The sequence below is a fragment of the Urocitellus parryii genome, chromosome 11 (assembly GCF_045843805.1).
Source record: "Urocitellus parryii isolate mUroPar1 chromosome 11, mUroPar1.hap1, whole genome shotgun sequence".
In the NCBI taxonomy this organism is placed as follows: Eukaryota; Metazoa; Chordata; class Mammalia; order Rodentia; family Sciuridae; genus Urocitellus; species Urocitellus parryii.
In genome coordinates this window covers 30,612,130-30,627,634 of record NC_135541.1, presented here as the reverse complement: position 1 = coordinate 30,627,634, position 15,505 = coordinate 30,612,130, and the positions used below count along the sequence as shown (strand labels likewise).

At 48.0% G+C, this 15,505-nt stretch overlaps 1 protein-coding gene across 1 annotated transcript; it reads left to right on the top strand.

Moving 5' to 3' along the window:
- Positions 1-9,472: 9,472 nt before the first annotated feature.
- Positions 9,473-10,018, top strand: Tmem275 (transmembrane protein 275). Its single transcript, XM_026397702.1, has one exon. It carries the CDS (start codon positions 9,473-9,475, stop codon positions 10,016-10,018), a length of 546 nt encoding a protein of 181 aa, XP_026253487.1.
- The last annotated feature ends 5,487 nt before the right edge of the window (positions 10,019-15,505 follow it).

The window sequence follows — 15,505 nt, the reverse complement described above, 5'->3', positions numbered from 1 at the left end:
AGTCCTGGTGAAGAGCATGGATTTAGGAGACACATGACCTAGGTTTGAATCCTGGCTCTACCATGTATTACTACCATATCTGTGGACTTCAGTGAGTAGTTTAACCTCTCTGAGTTTCTGTTTCCCTATATGTTAAATATGAATGGCAATAATGCCTACCTCACTCGGTGTAGTGACACATGCTTATAATCCCAGTGGCTCAGGAGGCTGAGGCAGGCAGGAGGATCGTGAGTTCAAAGCCAGCCTCAGCAACTTAGTGAGGCTCTAAGCAACCAACAAGACCCTGACTCTAAATAAAAAATTTAAAAAGGGCTGGGTATGTGGCTCAGTTGTTGAGTGCCCCTGGGTTCAATCCCCAGTACCTAATAATAATAATAATAATAATAATACCTACCTCTTAGGATTGTCATACATTTATGTGAGTTAATCTATATAAAAGTTGCCGCAGTCTGGCTAGGCACAAAATCACGAGCCACTCAAGCAGGAACAAACTTTATTTTTTGAAACTGCCGCCAATGCCCCGAACGCCCCTGGGAAGAATGCCGATCCCCCCCACGCCGTTCTCCCGGATCCTAAGAGGAAGTTCCTCCTCCGGAAGTCCCTCCTACCGCTCTTCCCCAACCAATGGGAACTCTCCAGGAGTCCCGTAGCAGGCGGAGGTGGACAGCAGGAGTCCAATATCCATATGAATGTAAATCTTAACATAATCATATCATCTCAATGGCTAGCTGGCGTCACCTTTCAACCAAAAATGCCATGCATCATATTACTTGGCTGTGGCTCTTAGCAAAAGTCTTATGTGTTTGTCCATTTTCTGTTGCTATAACAGCATACCTGAGACTGGGTAAATTTCTTTTTTCTTTCTTTTCTTTTTTTTTTTTTTTTTTCTTTTTGGTACTGTGATTGACCCCAGGGACATTTAACCAAGCTATATCTCCAGTCCTTTTTACTTTTTACTTTATTTTTTAGTTGTAGTTGGACACAATACCTTTATTTATTTATTTTTATGTGGTGCTGAGGATCAAACCCAGGGCCTCACATGTGCCAGCGAGCGCTCTACCCCTGAGCCACAACCCCCAACCCCTTACTTTTTATTTTGAGACAGAGTCTTTCTTGCTAATTTGCATAGAGCCCCACTAAGTTGCTGAGGCTGGCTTTGAACTTGCAATTCTCTCTCTCATCCTCCTAGTTGCTGGGATTACAGATGTGTGCCACTGTGCCTGGCGAGACTATGTTATTTCTAAAGGAAAAAAGTTTATTTAACTCGCCATTCTGGAAGCTGGGGATCTAAAGAGGAAGATGCTGGCATTTGCCCAGTTACTGGTGATGGTTGTGTGCTGCTTCACCTCATGGCAGAAAGCAGAAGGGCAAGCAGGTACATGCAAAAAGAGACAAAAGTAAAAGAGCAAACTAACTTTATCACCCCATTTCCACAGTGACTAGCCCACTCCAGCAAAAGAGAGAACTTGCCCACCTCAAGAATTAACCCAAAGGGGGGAAAAAAAGTATTAACCCAGTCCCATAAGAAAAGCATTAACCCCTCTTAATGATCTAATTGCCTCTTGGAGGACTTACCTCTCAACATCAACACAAATGTCCACATGTGTTTCCCAGGAAACAAACCATACTCAGGCCATAGCAGCTTAGAATGGTGTTGAGCACTAAGTAGGTGCTGTCCATTTGTTTGTATAGTCATAGCAGTGGGGGTAGAGTCAAGAGTAAGATTTCCAGGTTTCTCAGAGATGGATTGGTTCAGGGTCACAACAGGGTGATAAGGTCCTGGAGCAAGGATAAAGGGGGCTGATGGCCTGGGTGCAATGGAGGAACTGGGCATTGGATATAAAGAGTCAGGGCAGAGTCAGATGGCTATGTACAAGATGCTGCAGTCCTTGTGGTAGGACTTAACTGGAAGGGAAACAGAGTTGTCCCAAAGGAAGCAGACAGGAAGAGCAGTTCCACTCCAGCAGTCTGAAATCCTCTCTCCTGGCCTCTCCTGCTGGCTCCGGCAACTGAGTTGCTGAGGGCAGAGGCAGAGGCCTAGACTAAGGCTGAGATTCCAGGCTGGGTGGCCCCAGCAGGTGGCAAGTCTGATTATCATGAAGGATTGGAAAGAGGGTCAGAAGCCCCCAGAGCAGGAGGATTACCTTTGCCTGAATGGGTGGGGAGGCTGGTCTAATGAACACACAGGGCTTTGGTTGCTACAGAGAGAGCTTCAGAGTCCTGTATCCCTAGGTCCCTCAGCTGTGCTAAAAGTCAGAACCCGCAGAGCCTGCAGAGATCTCTAGAGCAAACTCCCACTTTGCTGATAGCACTAATGAAACAGCCCAGTGAGAGGCACAGTGAGGAGTGCAGTGAATGCTTGCCAGCTACAGGCCTGGAGACCCACTGTAAATAGGAGGGTGCCATCAGAGCAGCTGAACAGAACTCGTACCCCTACACCCCATTGTTAATGTTCAGGGGCTGCTGCTGTTAAGGCAAAAAGTCTCCCAAGATGCATCTGTTAGGCAGCAACCCATCTCCACCAGAAAGGCAAGCAACCGGGAGTGTGTATCTGCAACCCTGTGTGTAATGCAGCTGTGCTTGTATTTTGGGATATGTCTGAACCCTGAGTGTGCATGTGGGATATGTGTATGCATGTGTGCACTTGCACTCACGGATGAGAATGATGGGGCCCAGGAGTCAGTGACAGGGACTGGAAAGCCACACCTTCAGACTTCATCCTCAGACCTTGTTTCTAGCATGGGGAATCATCTGTGTGCTTATGTGCATGTGTGCTTGTGTGCACGTGCGCATGTGTGCATGCTCAAATGCTCCTGGGGTGGGGAAAGACCTGTGGATTGGCTAGGGTGGGGTGATACTGGCTCTTCAGGCTCTGGAGAGACAGAATTCAGTTGGCAGAAGCTGAGAGCTTGCAGGGTAGTGAATAAGCCCCATCCAGTAATGAGTAATGGTGATGTGGGAGGTTCCCTGAGGATGGGGGTGGAGTTGAGGATAGAAAGAGCATAGGGTGGGGGCACCAGTGGAGAGGACTGGCCCAGAATTCAGGAACTAAGGGGAAACAGGAATTCTCAGGAGTAAAGCTCTCTGACTGGCCAAATGGGTCTCACTTGGAGGACAGAGGGCCCTAGGCCAGTGGCTGTTTTAACTGAAGCCCCAAGCCCCTCACCCAGAGACTCTTCAGCCACTGAAACAGGAATCAGGGGCCAAAGAATCCTGGAAGGTACCCCTGGTCAGGCAGCTGCTCTTGTGCAACACTAATATCCCAGAGCTGTGGACTGGGAACCTGCGGCAGGCTTACCTGAAGGGGCTTCGGGCAGAGATCCCCCTCCCCAGCAGCTCTGGCCTCCACCTACTGAGAACTACCACCCAAGCTTGTTTGATGATACCTGGAGAGTGATAATCAATGATTGCATTCTTTTAGGAGGCAAACATCTCTATACCTTCTCATAAGCAGCAGTTCCGATGTAGGAAAAACAGACTTTCCAATCTGACGGAATCGTTTAAACCTGAACTTTCCTCATTACAACCAGTGAACCAGGAAACATCCCTTCACCTCTTTGAGCCTCACTGTGATGGGGCAGTCTTGTAACAGCTCACAGGGTTTGTGGTGAAGATTAAAGGAGTTGATGTGGGGAAAGTGCTTAGCACAGTCACTGTTCAATGTGTGTGCCCCTCCCCCATAATCAGGACCCCTTCTGAGCAGCAGTGACTTCTCAAGGAAATAACTTAGTCCTGGCTCAAAGCAAAGAATTTAGAACAATGAACAGGGACAGCCATATTACAGATCAGTGTAGCATTTTTATGAGATCCTTTGATATTTTGATAGTAATTTCTGAACAGGTCCCCATTTCCGCCTTCACAAACCTCAGGTAGCTGAGGGTAGGGCAGCAGATTGATGACAGACTTCCACTGGGGACAATAACCCTGCTTACAGCTCTTCCTTTACATTCAGATAGCTAGACCTAGAGAGGGACTCCAACCCTGCCAGTTGTCCAACCAGATCAAAATCCAAAATGTTTGTCATCTGAGGTCCAAGTACCTGCCCCTGCTGCAAACAGCTCCTAGATTGAACTCCCAAATAGAGATCACAGGGCCTTCCCAGAGAGACACAAGACAAAAAGGAGAGCTAATGGCCAAGGTCATGGGTGCTAATGTCAACGTTCAGAGTCCGACTGGGTGGGAAAAGGGGTAGTCTGTTTTGACTTTGTACTGATTCCATGACCTTCCCCACTCCAAGCCTCAGTTTCTCCATCTGTAGATGGAAAGCTTGGTCTAGGTTACCTTCACAGGCTCAGCAGCTTAGAGAACTCACTAAAGGGAAGGTCTCTCAATCCTAGCAACTTAAGATTCAGAGCAGTGACTGCTCATCAGGTGCTAGGTTTCAGGGATGGACTTGAAATAGAAAGGGCTTGGAAGATTGGAGATAGCAAAAGCATCAATTTGGAAGGTCCTGCTTCATAATCCAGGACTCCAACTGGAAGTGACACAAGTCACAGTTCATTGGCCAGAATCACAGATTGGCCAGGAGATGCCATCTTAACATGTGCTCAGAAAGAAGGAAAGCCAGAAGGATTCAGTGAACAGCACCAAGGACATCTCACAACAGTGCCAGCCAGAGCTCCCACAACAAAACAGAACCCCACAGCGGGGCACCCAGAGGGCCACAGTCCCCCAGAGGAAATGGACGTGGAAATTAAATTGCAACTGCTGAACGACCTCAATGCCTCACCCCTGCCCATGTCCAGATCTTAGTTAGCCAGAGTGGAGGCAACTGCAGGCATAAGCCCAGCACCCACATGTCCTTAGCTCTTTCTGGGTCTGAGATGGAAATTCCAGGAGTTGTTTCTGAACAGGTCTGTTTATAGAGTTAGCTCTGCCACCTACAAGCAGATAAGAATCACCATTGGCAGTTAGCATTAGAAGCTCAGCCCCTGGGCAGGAATTTGCTTTCTTTTGAACCAAGTATGCTAACCCAAGGAAGGGGCCAGGACAGTTTACCTTCCTGGGCTGGCGGTGTGGCTCAGTGGTAGAGTGCTTGTTTAGCACATGTGAAGCACTGGGTTCAATCCTGGGCACCACATAAAAATTAATTAATTAATTAGTTAGTTAGTTAGTTAGTTAAAGGTATTTAAAAAGGTATTGTTCCTTGCAACAGGGAAAACACAGCCTCAATTTCCTCCTCTGCTGCTGACATTTGAGGGATATATGAGCCAATTTCAGGAGTTTAACTACAGGGCCTAGAGGAGAGCCTGTGACATGCCTGGAACTTCAGTCATTCAACAGATATTTAGCAAATTTAGCAGTTTGCTTGGCTGAGAGCTCAGGCTTTGGAGTCAGGACACCAGGTTTTGAATCCTGGCACCACCAGCACTGCCGCTGAGTGGTTTGGGATGAGTTTACTTAATATTTCTGTGCCTTGATTTCCTCATCTATAAAATGGGGAATCTAATGGTAATAATCTTATGTTACAAAAATTAAATTAGATATTATTGTAAAGTGTTCTGTACAGCACAATTGTTCATTATCAATCTGAAAGTGCAAATTTCAGATTATCATTTAGAGTTCTGTTTCTGGTTAAGGTAGACTAGCTCGTATCAGACCAAGTCACCACTGAGAATAACTAAAAAAGCTGGATTTAGTATTTAAGAAATTTATTTAAAGGCACAGGAGAGCTACAAAGGCAACAGGGACTTGAGGGAGGCAAGATCTTGGGGAAGAGTTACATCGCCAGCTCTTTTTTTTTTTTTTTTTTTTTTTTTTGAGACAGGGTCTCACAATAGGGACTTGAGGGAGGCAAGATCTTGGAAAGAAAAGAAGTAATAACTGAAATTAAGTACTCAATAGATGGCCAGGAGTGGTGGCACACACTTGTAATCTCAGCCATTTAGAAGGCTGAGGCAGGAGGATCACAAGTTCCAGGCCAGGCTCTGCAACTTAGTGGAGTCCTGTCTTAAAATAAAAAATAAAATGGTTGGGGATGTAACTCAGTGATAAAGTAACCCTGGATTCAATCCTCCATATCACAGAAAAGGGGAAAAAAAGAACTCAAGAGATGAATTTAACAGTAGGGAAAGACACTTGGGAAGAAAAGGTTAGAGAACTGGTTGATAAATCAGAAGAAAAATATCCAGACAGAAACAGAAGGGCAGGGGAAGCCTGGAAAAAACACAGAATAGAGTGTGAGAGGCATGTGGAACAAAACTGGATGGTTGAACATATGTGCAACAGGACCCCAAAAGGAGAGGCGAGAGAAAATTGGGAAAAAGAATGTCTGAAATTTTCTCATACTGGGGGTAGATGTTGACCCACATGTTGTAGAAGTACCAGGAAACCACGAAGGATAAATTACACACACACACACACACACACACACACACAGAGTTTAGCACATCATAGTAAAACTGCTGAAACCCAAAGACAAAAAAAAAAACCCTAAAAGGGGAAAAAAATGAGATATTTGGGTCTTCCAGCCACCTCACCAACCAGCTTTCTAGTCTTTCATGAAGTGTGATGAAGGTCCAGACTCTGCCCCCTCTACCAGAGACACACTCAGCCTCAGAGGGAGCCTTCCCCACAGAAATATCTCACTGTTAGCCGGGCACAACTGCACAGAGGGCGCTGAGGCAGGAGGACTGCGAGTTTATAAGCAACTCAGGGAGACCCTGTATCTAATAATATAAAATAGGGCTGGAGATGTGATTCAGTGGTTAAGTGTCCCTGAGTTCAAACCTTGGTACCAAAAATAAATAAAATAAAAATTAAAAAATAAAAATAAAAATCCCACCTTTGCCAGATAATGTCAGATATTGATAATTAAAGGGAGTGAGTGTTTTGAAAGGAAAATCTGGAAATCTCACAGCCTCTTCTGAGCATCAGATCTTTGTCTTTTTTTTTTTTTTTAAGATATATTTTTGAGAGAGAGAGAGAGAGAAAATTTTATTTATTTTTTTTGTTTTTCAGCGGACACAACATCTTTGTTTGTATGTGGTGCTGAGGATCGAACCCGGGCCACACACATGCCAGGTGAGCGCGCTACTGCTTGAGCCACATCCCCAGCCCAGATCTTTGTCTTTAAAATGAAGCAATATTGTGTATAGTGTAGCCCAGATATCTGCTCTCTTACTCTGGTTTTAGGTTGTTTTTTCTTCCTTTTACTCCAACTACCAGAGCCCAATCCTCTCTGAGCCTCAATTTCCTCAGTTGTAAATGTGGTTATTAGTAAGTGTCATGCAGTTGTAGGGATTAAGTGATATCATGGATATAAAAGTTCTTTGCAAACTGTAAACTGCTGTATCCCTTTAGTTGTTGCTGTTGCTGCCTGGCAGAACCAGCAGCAGCCGGTTAAAAGAGATGGCTCGCGCGTGTGTGACACTTCCCAAGGAATCTATGGTTTACCCATGACTGACCGGAAGGGTCTACATGAGCTTTCTTTGCCAGGATTTTGGGATTTCTGACTTCCTGCCAGCTTGGTGTGGCAGCAAGATGATTCTTGGTTGGAGTGAGTCCCAGTAAAACTGCCACCTGTCAGCACAGTGCCAGGAGGGGGAGCCCTGGAGTCATCAGATCTGGAGGCCTGGGGGTGATCCTCCACGCCCTCTGACCTGCTTGAGCTGCCCCTTCCTGATATAATCTCTCATTTTCGTTCACCTAGTCATCAAGCTTTTTCCAATCCCAAAGTGTGTGGCTTTGGAGACAGTCAGGAAGACACCTCCAATTGGAAGGCCAACCAACTCTTCTGTTTCCATACATGACATGACCAGCTTCTCAGATCTGAGATGTAATAACTCGCCCTCAAGGGCATGGTTAATGTTTAATCAGCACTGTTCTAAGAACTTTATTTAACTTTATTTAGTTTAAAGCATTTAATTATTAATATCCTATAAGGCTGATTCTATTATTATTATTATTATTATTATATTTTTAGTCATTGATTTAATTTATTTATTTGTATGTGGTGCTGAGAATTGAACCCAGGGCCTCACACGTGCCAGACAAGCACTCTACCTGTGAGCCATCACCCCAGCCCCTGATTTATTATTAACCCCATGTCACATGTGATAATCCTGAACACAGAATATGGGGCCTCTTGTCCTGGTCACCCTCCCTGTTCCTCACTCTCCATGCTCTGCTCCCATTTGTGCTACCATCTGATTACTCCCCTACCTAACCAGGACCCTTCACTGACACTTTTTTTGACATACATAAATGGAGTATAACTTATTTGTCTAGTTGTGCATGATGTAGAGTTACACAGGTCATGTAATCATATATGCACCTAGGGTAATAATGTCCAATTAATTCTACTCCTATCATTCCTACCCCCATACCCCCTTTCCCTCCTTCATTACCCTCTGTTTAGTCCAGAAATATAACTATTCTCCCCTTCCCCTTGTGAATTAGCATCCACATATCATTCCTAGGTCCTGGATCTTGAATAAAGTACTAGACCTCTCCTGAGCATTAACTGATTGTTTCCTTCCTTCCTTTCTCCTCCTCCTCCTCCTCCTTCATCTTTCTTTGGTTTTGTGTTGTGTTTTGTTTTGTTTATTGAACTTGAACCCAGAAGCACTTTACTTTTTTTCAGATTCTCATCTAGAATTCTGTTTCTGGTTAAGGTAGACTAGCTCGTATCAGACCAACTCACCACTGAGAATAACTAAAAAAGCTGGATTTAGTATTTAAGAAATTTATTTAAAGGCACAGGAGAGCTACAAAGACAACAGGGACTTGAGGGAGGCAAGATCTTGGGGAAGAGTTACATCCCCAGCCCTTTTTATTTTGTTTTATTTTTTTATGTTTTGAGACAGGGTCTCACAATAGGGACTTGAGGGAGGCAAGATTTGGGGATGAGTTACATTCCCATCCCTTTTTATTTTTTAAATTGCCTCCAGTTTCACTAATATGCTAGGCCAACCTGGAACTTGCATCCTCCTGCTCCAGAGTTGCTGGGATTACAGGCCTGCTCCACGGTGCAGGGCTAAACTTCATTTCCTTCATCTGAGTAAGGAGGGGCTAGATCAAATGATCTCCAGGCAGAGTTGGAGGTGGAGTTGTCAAAAACCCAAGAGCTGTGTCCTCTAACTATAACTATTGAGAGTGATGATAATGATCATTTAATAAGTACCCTGCTGAGGGTTTCACAGAGATTCACTCTCTTAATTTAATTCTCCCAGGAAGGCTTCTTGGAGGCGCTGGGTGGAGGGAGGGTGAATGGCAAAATTAGCTGTGAGGGACTCCAGGAGTTAGGTGGGGAAAACAGGCTGACTATACATATGAGGTGGGTTGTTTCCCAGAGGCAAAAGCAGAGGCAGGGGTCTGCCCAAGATGACCTCTTCACTTCCAGGCACGTAATGTAGCCAGGGAACTGAGCTGAGATGCTCCACTCACTCGCCCTCTCTGTGTGCTCACAGGATCATCGTGAGCTTGCCCCTGGCTGGAGGGATCTTGATGCGTGCCAGGCGTGCTCAGGCCGATGCCGCCCACAAAGAAAAAGAAGAGCAAGGGACCTGTGGCTCCCGCGCCCTCCGGCCGTGCCCAGGGCCGGTTGCCAGGCCTACCGTCACCCGCGCTGTGCTGCGCCTGCGGTCTGTGCGTGCTGCTGGCGGGTGTGAACGTGACGCTAGTGGGTGCGTTCGCCTCCTTCCTGCCAGGGCACAATGTGCCACTGATCGTAGGACCGGTGCTGCTAGTGCTGGCGCTCGGTTTTTTCGCAGCCTGCTGCGTGTGTAGCCGCCGAGGCCCTGCGCTCCGTACGCGCTCCTTGGAAGCGGCGGCCCGGGGCCAGAATGGCGGGCGCGCGGGGCCAGTGGCGCTGGAGATGGAAAGCAGCGAGCGCACGGCGCAGGACACCACGGCCGTACAGCTCAGCCCCGCTGCCTCGGCCGCGTCCTCTGGCCGCTCCAGCCCGGGCCCGGGCCCCGGCCTCTTCAGCCTGGACGCGCCCTCACCCACAGCAGTTTGTGTGCCGCGCCCCGAAGGGTCGCAGCTCAACCTGCCCCGGGAGCTGTCCGCCTCCTAGCGGACCAAGGCCTCTGTCCATTCCCCTGTCTGGGTTCCCTCCATCCTGTGTCACTTAAACAAAAACTAGAAGAGGGGGGCTTTAATTTTTTCTCCATAAGGAACCAGTCCTGGGCACAGGTGGCCTCACCTGTCTCATTTCTGAACTTCTGGAGGGAAGAATGTGGTGAAGGTGTCAAGGCTCACATCCTAAAGAAATGAGCAGCCTTGGCCCCTTAGACGGGGTCTCTGTGCCCTATCTCACCTCACTCTCAAGACTTGATGAAGCTGGGCTCCTGGACCTTGGAAGCTGACCCCACCCACAGTATTGGGCTCTGTGGAAAAAGAAGCATCAAGCGGCTCTGGCTACCAGCAAGGCCCCTGTCGCCAAGAAGGGAGGAACTCAGCCCTAACTTGCTCCATCCCTTCACACTGTGAAAGTCCTCTAGGCCCTCCTCTGCCCCTCCCCTACCTCCTTGTCTCTACCCCAACATGATCTTTGGGATTCATTTGGGAGGAGAGATTTTGACTTCAGCCATGAATGGGTAGAGCCCAGCGGAGCACTCCCTGACCCCCACAGTGTGAGTCCTGCCAAGGATGAGTGCTGAGGGGGATTCTCCAACCCTGAAGGTCCCAGTGATCTTCACTGACAACAATGCTGCCATCTTCACTGTGCCACATCTATGTTCCCACTCCTCAATAAAGCACCTTTGGAGTCAGTCCTCTCTGGTGTGCAAGCAAGCTGGAGGGAGCTTGCTCTGGGCCTCTTGTTGTGGGGCCTCTGACTGAGCACTTGGGTTCTGGGCCCTGCCAGCCAGTGGCCAAACCACCCACTAGCTCTTCTTGGAGACCTAGAAAGGGGTCCGTGGGGAAAGGAGTGTGTGTCCGTGAATGTCTTGTGGGAACGGGTGTGTCACACCTGGGGCTGGATGAATGTAGGAGGGCTGCTGTGGGTGCAATTGCCTGGCTCCTATAGGAGATGCGGAGTGCAGTATTTGGGTAACTGTCAATATCACACATGTGCGGGAGTATGGGAGGGGTAGGTGGTTGAGGGCATGACCACCCAGCATGCATGGTGAGGGGAGAGAGCCACCTATGTAAAGTCTGGACCTTTCTCTGGGGCTGGCTGGGCTTGCAGAGATTGGACTCAGCCTGTGGTCTGTCCTGGCAGGCAAGGGCACCTGGTAGAGGAATGGGGACTGCCTTGTAAGTAGAACAAGGGAACTGGGGGGGAAATCCTGTGATCCCTTCCCACCTGCAGGGATCCAAGCAAGCAGTGATGATGGTACACACTGGCCCCCCACCTCTTGGAGACCATTACTCCCTGCCTTTGGCTTCATCGATTTCCTTTTCCAAGGTGGGCTCTGCTGCCCTCCTGCCATAGCCCAGGTACTTCCCACAAGGAGAGCTCTGTCCTTCCTCTGACACCATCTCAGTCCTCCTGTCCTGCTGTCTTCCTCTCCCACTAAGAGTGTTACAAGTCTGTCAGTAGGTGCTGAGCAGCTCATCTCCATTGGTTCTAATGGGGGAGGGGCCCTAACCTTTGAAGCACCCAGCCCCTGGAGTTGATGGCCTATTCTCAGCACTTCCCCACCACCACCATGTATGTGTGAGTCCACCTCTTTGGGCTCATCCTCTCATCTGGTTCACTGGTCTGCAGCTGCCTGAGGCCACCCGCTGCCTTAGGCAGCTACAGACCAGTGTAGGGCCACTGCTGATGCTGCCATGGGGGTGGTCTGGATCCCCCTTCTCCCACCACCTTCTTAGGAGACTCCCCAGATTCACCCCTGTCCGGTTCTAGGCTCAGCCCAAGCCCCTCTCCCACCTGCTGGCAGACGCCTGAATTACACTCTCAGGGCACCTTCCTCTTCTACAAGATGACTTTCGGATCTTGCCATGGGAGCTGGCTGCTGGGCAGGAAGAGTGAGCGTCAGATGAGGATCCAGGACATAGGCCACAGATGAACAGATCAACAATGGGAGCAGAATGCAGAGAGAGTGGGGGAGTCATTGGCTCCCTGCAGTCCCCTCAACTGCCACCAGCTGAAAAGTTCTTATTTATCTCATCTGGGCTCCTCCCACTTCGGAGGTACACCAGGAGAGAGCCTCTTCACCAAGTGCCATAGGGCTCACTTCCCAGTGAGTACCAGCAAAGAGCATCTCTGCCTCTCTCCAGGCTGCCACACTGGAGAGTCCTCCCCCAACATGGCTTCCTTAGGTGAGAGCTGAGGGACAGGACCTTCAAGGACAGCACAGCCAGCCCAGTGAGGCCCTAGGGCAGCCCCACTCTCCTTCACAAAGTGGGGCTGGAGTATACACTTTGTCTCCACACCTCTGCAGGCCTCTCCTCAGGCAGGCCCACTGAGGGGGCCAATTTGAAGGTGAGGACATGATTCTGACAGTACAGGGACATCCCTGATTGACAATTCCTACAGCAATTATGCAGAGGACCCTTAATAAGGGTTAGGTTTTCCACCAAGGTACCAGGGCCTGTTCTCAGAGGTCCAGGGGCTGCAGTGGAGGACACAAAGCTGGTCTTTTGAAAAGGATGAGTACTCCCCAAGGCTGGGGGAGCTCTGGGATGGTACAGAGAGCTTTGCCTCCAGAGGAAACTACTGCTGACCTGGAAGAGGGAGCCTCTTGGGTGGGGTAGGGGGTCTCTTCCCTCTCCACAAGAAGAAATGAGGGAAGCCACTTAAAACCAACTTTTACTAATTAATTCAACAAATCATTCCCGGGCCCTGCTATGTGCCCAGCACTGAGAATACAGTGTGAATGAGCTCTCATGAAGCTCACATTCTACAGTAAAGAATTAAATAAGCGCATCTGGGTGTGATGGCACACACCTGTAATCCCAGCCACCTGGAAGTCTGAGGCAGGAGGATTAAAAGTTCAAAATTAACTCTGTCTCAACTAGAAAGAAAGAAGGAAGGAAGGAAGGAAGGAAGGAAGGAAGGAAGGAAGGAAGGAAAGAAAGAAAGAAAGAAAGAAAGAAAGAAAGAAAGAGAGAGAGAGAGAAAGAAAAGGGCTAAGGGTGTAGCTTGGTAGTAGAGTGTCCCTAGGCTCAATCCCCTCCCTGGAGGAGGAGAAGGAAGAATAAGAAGAAGAGGAGGAGGAGGAAGAGGAGGAAGAGGAGGAGGAAAAGGAAGGCGGTGGCAAACATTAGTTAGGGAACAGTGCTATATGCAGAAAATCACAATAGGAAGGTGTAAGAGGTTAGGAAGTTCTTCTCTGAGAGGTGGCATTTAAGCTCCTAATAATAATAGCCATACCAACAAGGTTCAGAGCGGGCTGGGGATGTGGCTCAAGTGGTAGCGCGCTCGCCTGGCATGCGTGCGGCCCGGGTTCGATCCTCAGCACCACATACCAACAAAGATGTTGTGTCCGCCGAGAACTAAAAAATAAATATTAAAGAAATTCTCTCTCTCTCTCTCTCTCTCTCTCTCTCTCTCTCTCTCTCTCTCTCCCTCTCTCTCCCTCTCTCTTTAAAAAAAAAAATACAAAAAAATAAGAAAAAAAAAAAACAAGGTTCAGAGCAAGAATATTTCAAGCTCAAAAAATGACCAGTGCAAAAACTCCTAAGATAAGCATGAACTTGGCCTCTATGTGTCAGATCAATAAAGAAGGGCCATAGAAACTGGGGTGAGAGATGAAATTAGAGAGATGGGGAGAAGGGCATGTCCCAGCTGGTGGAAAGCTTAGTAAGCCCGGGTGAGGATTTTATTCTCAGTGAGATGGGAGCCACTGGAGGATTTTAAGCAGGCAAGTGACATGATCTGATTTATTATTGTAAAAATCTCTTGGCCTGCTATGTGGAAAACAGAGTGTCGCCGGCAAGAAGGAAAACAAGGAGGGTTAGGAGGTTACTGCAGAGAGCTGTGCTGGGGGCTGGGGGCTGGGCCTGGAGTGGTAGCTGTGGAGCAGACAGAGACTGCACCCATTTCCTGGGTACATAGAACAGGTTGCCCTTATGGATATCCTGGGGGTATCCAAGAGAAGAATCTGGGAGGAAGTGCTGGAATTTGGTTTGAGCACCTGGGTATATGGTGGATCCGATTTTGAGAGAAAACTCATTGGTCTCAGTAGGGCAAAAAGTCTGTAAGCCCAGGAGGGCTTTCCTGCAGGAATGGAGTCATAGTCCTGAGTTCTAGAAAGAGGAGAAGGTCCTGGGGTAAAGGCTGAGGAGCCTCTGGCATGTGAGTGGTGGCTAACCCTTGAGTTCAGAGGAGGCATCCGAGGAGATGGGAAGACAGCCTAGAGCCTAGGGTAGGTAGTCTAACCTCTGAATCTAGGGGAAGAATAGACCCCAAGCTTCCCAGTTCTAAATCCTCCTCAACCTTCTGCCTTTCTGATGAGGGCTGTGGACTAGGAGTTGGGGATTTGAGAGAAGAAAGAGGAATGTGAGCCCCAAGAGTTTAGGGCTTCTGTCTTGTTCATTACTATACCTTCAGTACCTTCCTGAAACAAGGGAGATGCTCTATAATATCTTTCAAGTGAATTAACCAAGTAAAAGGTGTGAATTTCTTTGCAGGACTGAGACTCTAAGTTCTGGGGAACAGGGGATAGGGATTGATCAAGATGCCTGACTCATCAGGAAATGAAAAAAATCTCCTCCTGTATAGGGGAGTTTCCCTGGCTGCTTCCTCAGTTTTCTACTTCTCTGGGGGGAGGTAGAGCTAGCCAGATGGACATGGATGGATGATGGGCTTGAGGGTGAGCCAGATAGGTGGACCAAATCTGAGGAACTCAGCACTGCTAAAGACTGCCACCAGAGGGCACCCTGGGCACATGACAGGGGATGGAAGCCACGCAGCCAAACCAGACCACAAAATTTTGCCTTTCCCTCTTCTGAAGGCCAAGCCCCTGAGGAATGGGAGAAGCAGGCAAATTGGAGGTGGGGGGAAGTCACCCAAATTTGCTGAGTTAACTAACCCACTGCTGGAACCTGACGTTATAGAGGAAGCCTAAACTTGCACAAATACTTAACTTTTATCAAAGTCACCAATAAATCTTAAGTCTAATCATAGACTAAACCCAACCCTGATCTTAGACTTACCCCTCACCCCAGCCCATACTGAGTCCTAACCTTGATCACAGACTGAACTTGACCCTATTCATGCTCTGAGACATTTGCTGACCCCTGACCTTAATCACAAACTGAGCACTGACCCCTAACCTTTACTATATATTGAACCCTGACCTTGACAAAGACTGAGTCTTGATCATGGACACACATTACCTCTTATTTTGGTCATAGACTGAGCTCTGGCCCTAGGAACAGATAGCCCTGACCCTGAGCCATACACAGAGCCCTGACTTATAATATCCTGAGCCTGAATCTGGTCATAGCCTGAACTCTGACCCTGGACAAAGACTGAACTTTTATTGTGGTCACAATGGACCTTGATCTTTAAAACTTTCTCTCCATTGATATAAGGGTCTTCCAGAAAAGGCTCCTGTTAGGACAAGCTTCAGCTCTAAAAGGAAGTAACTCTCAGAACCACTGTTGG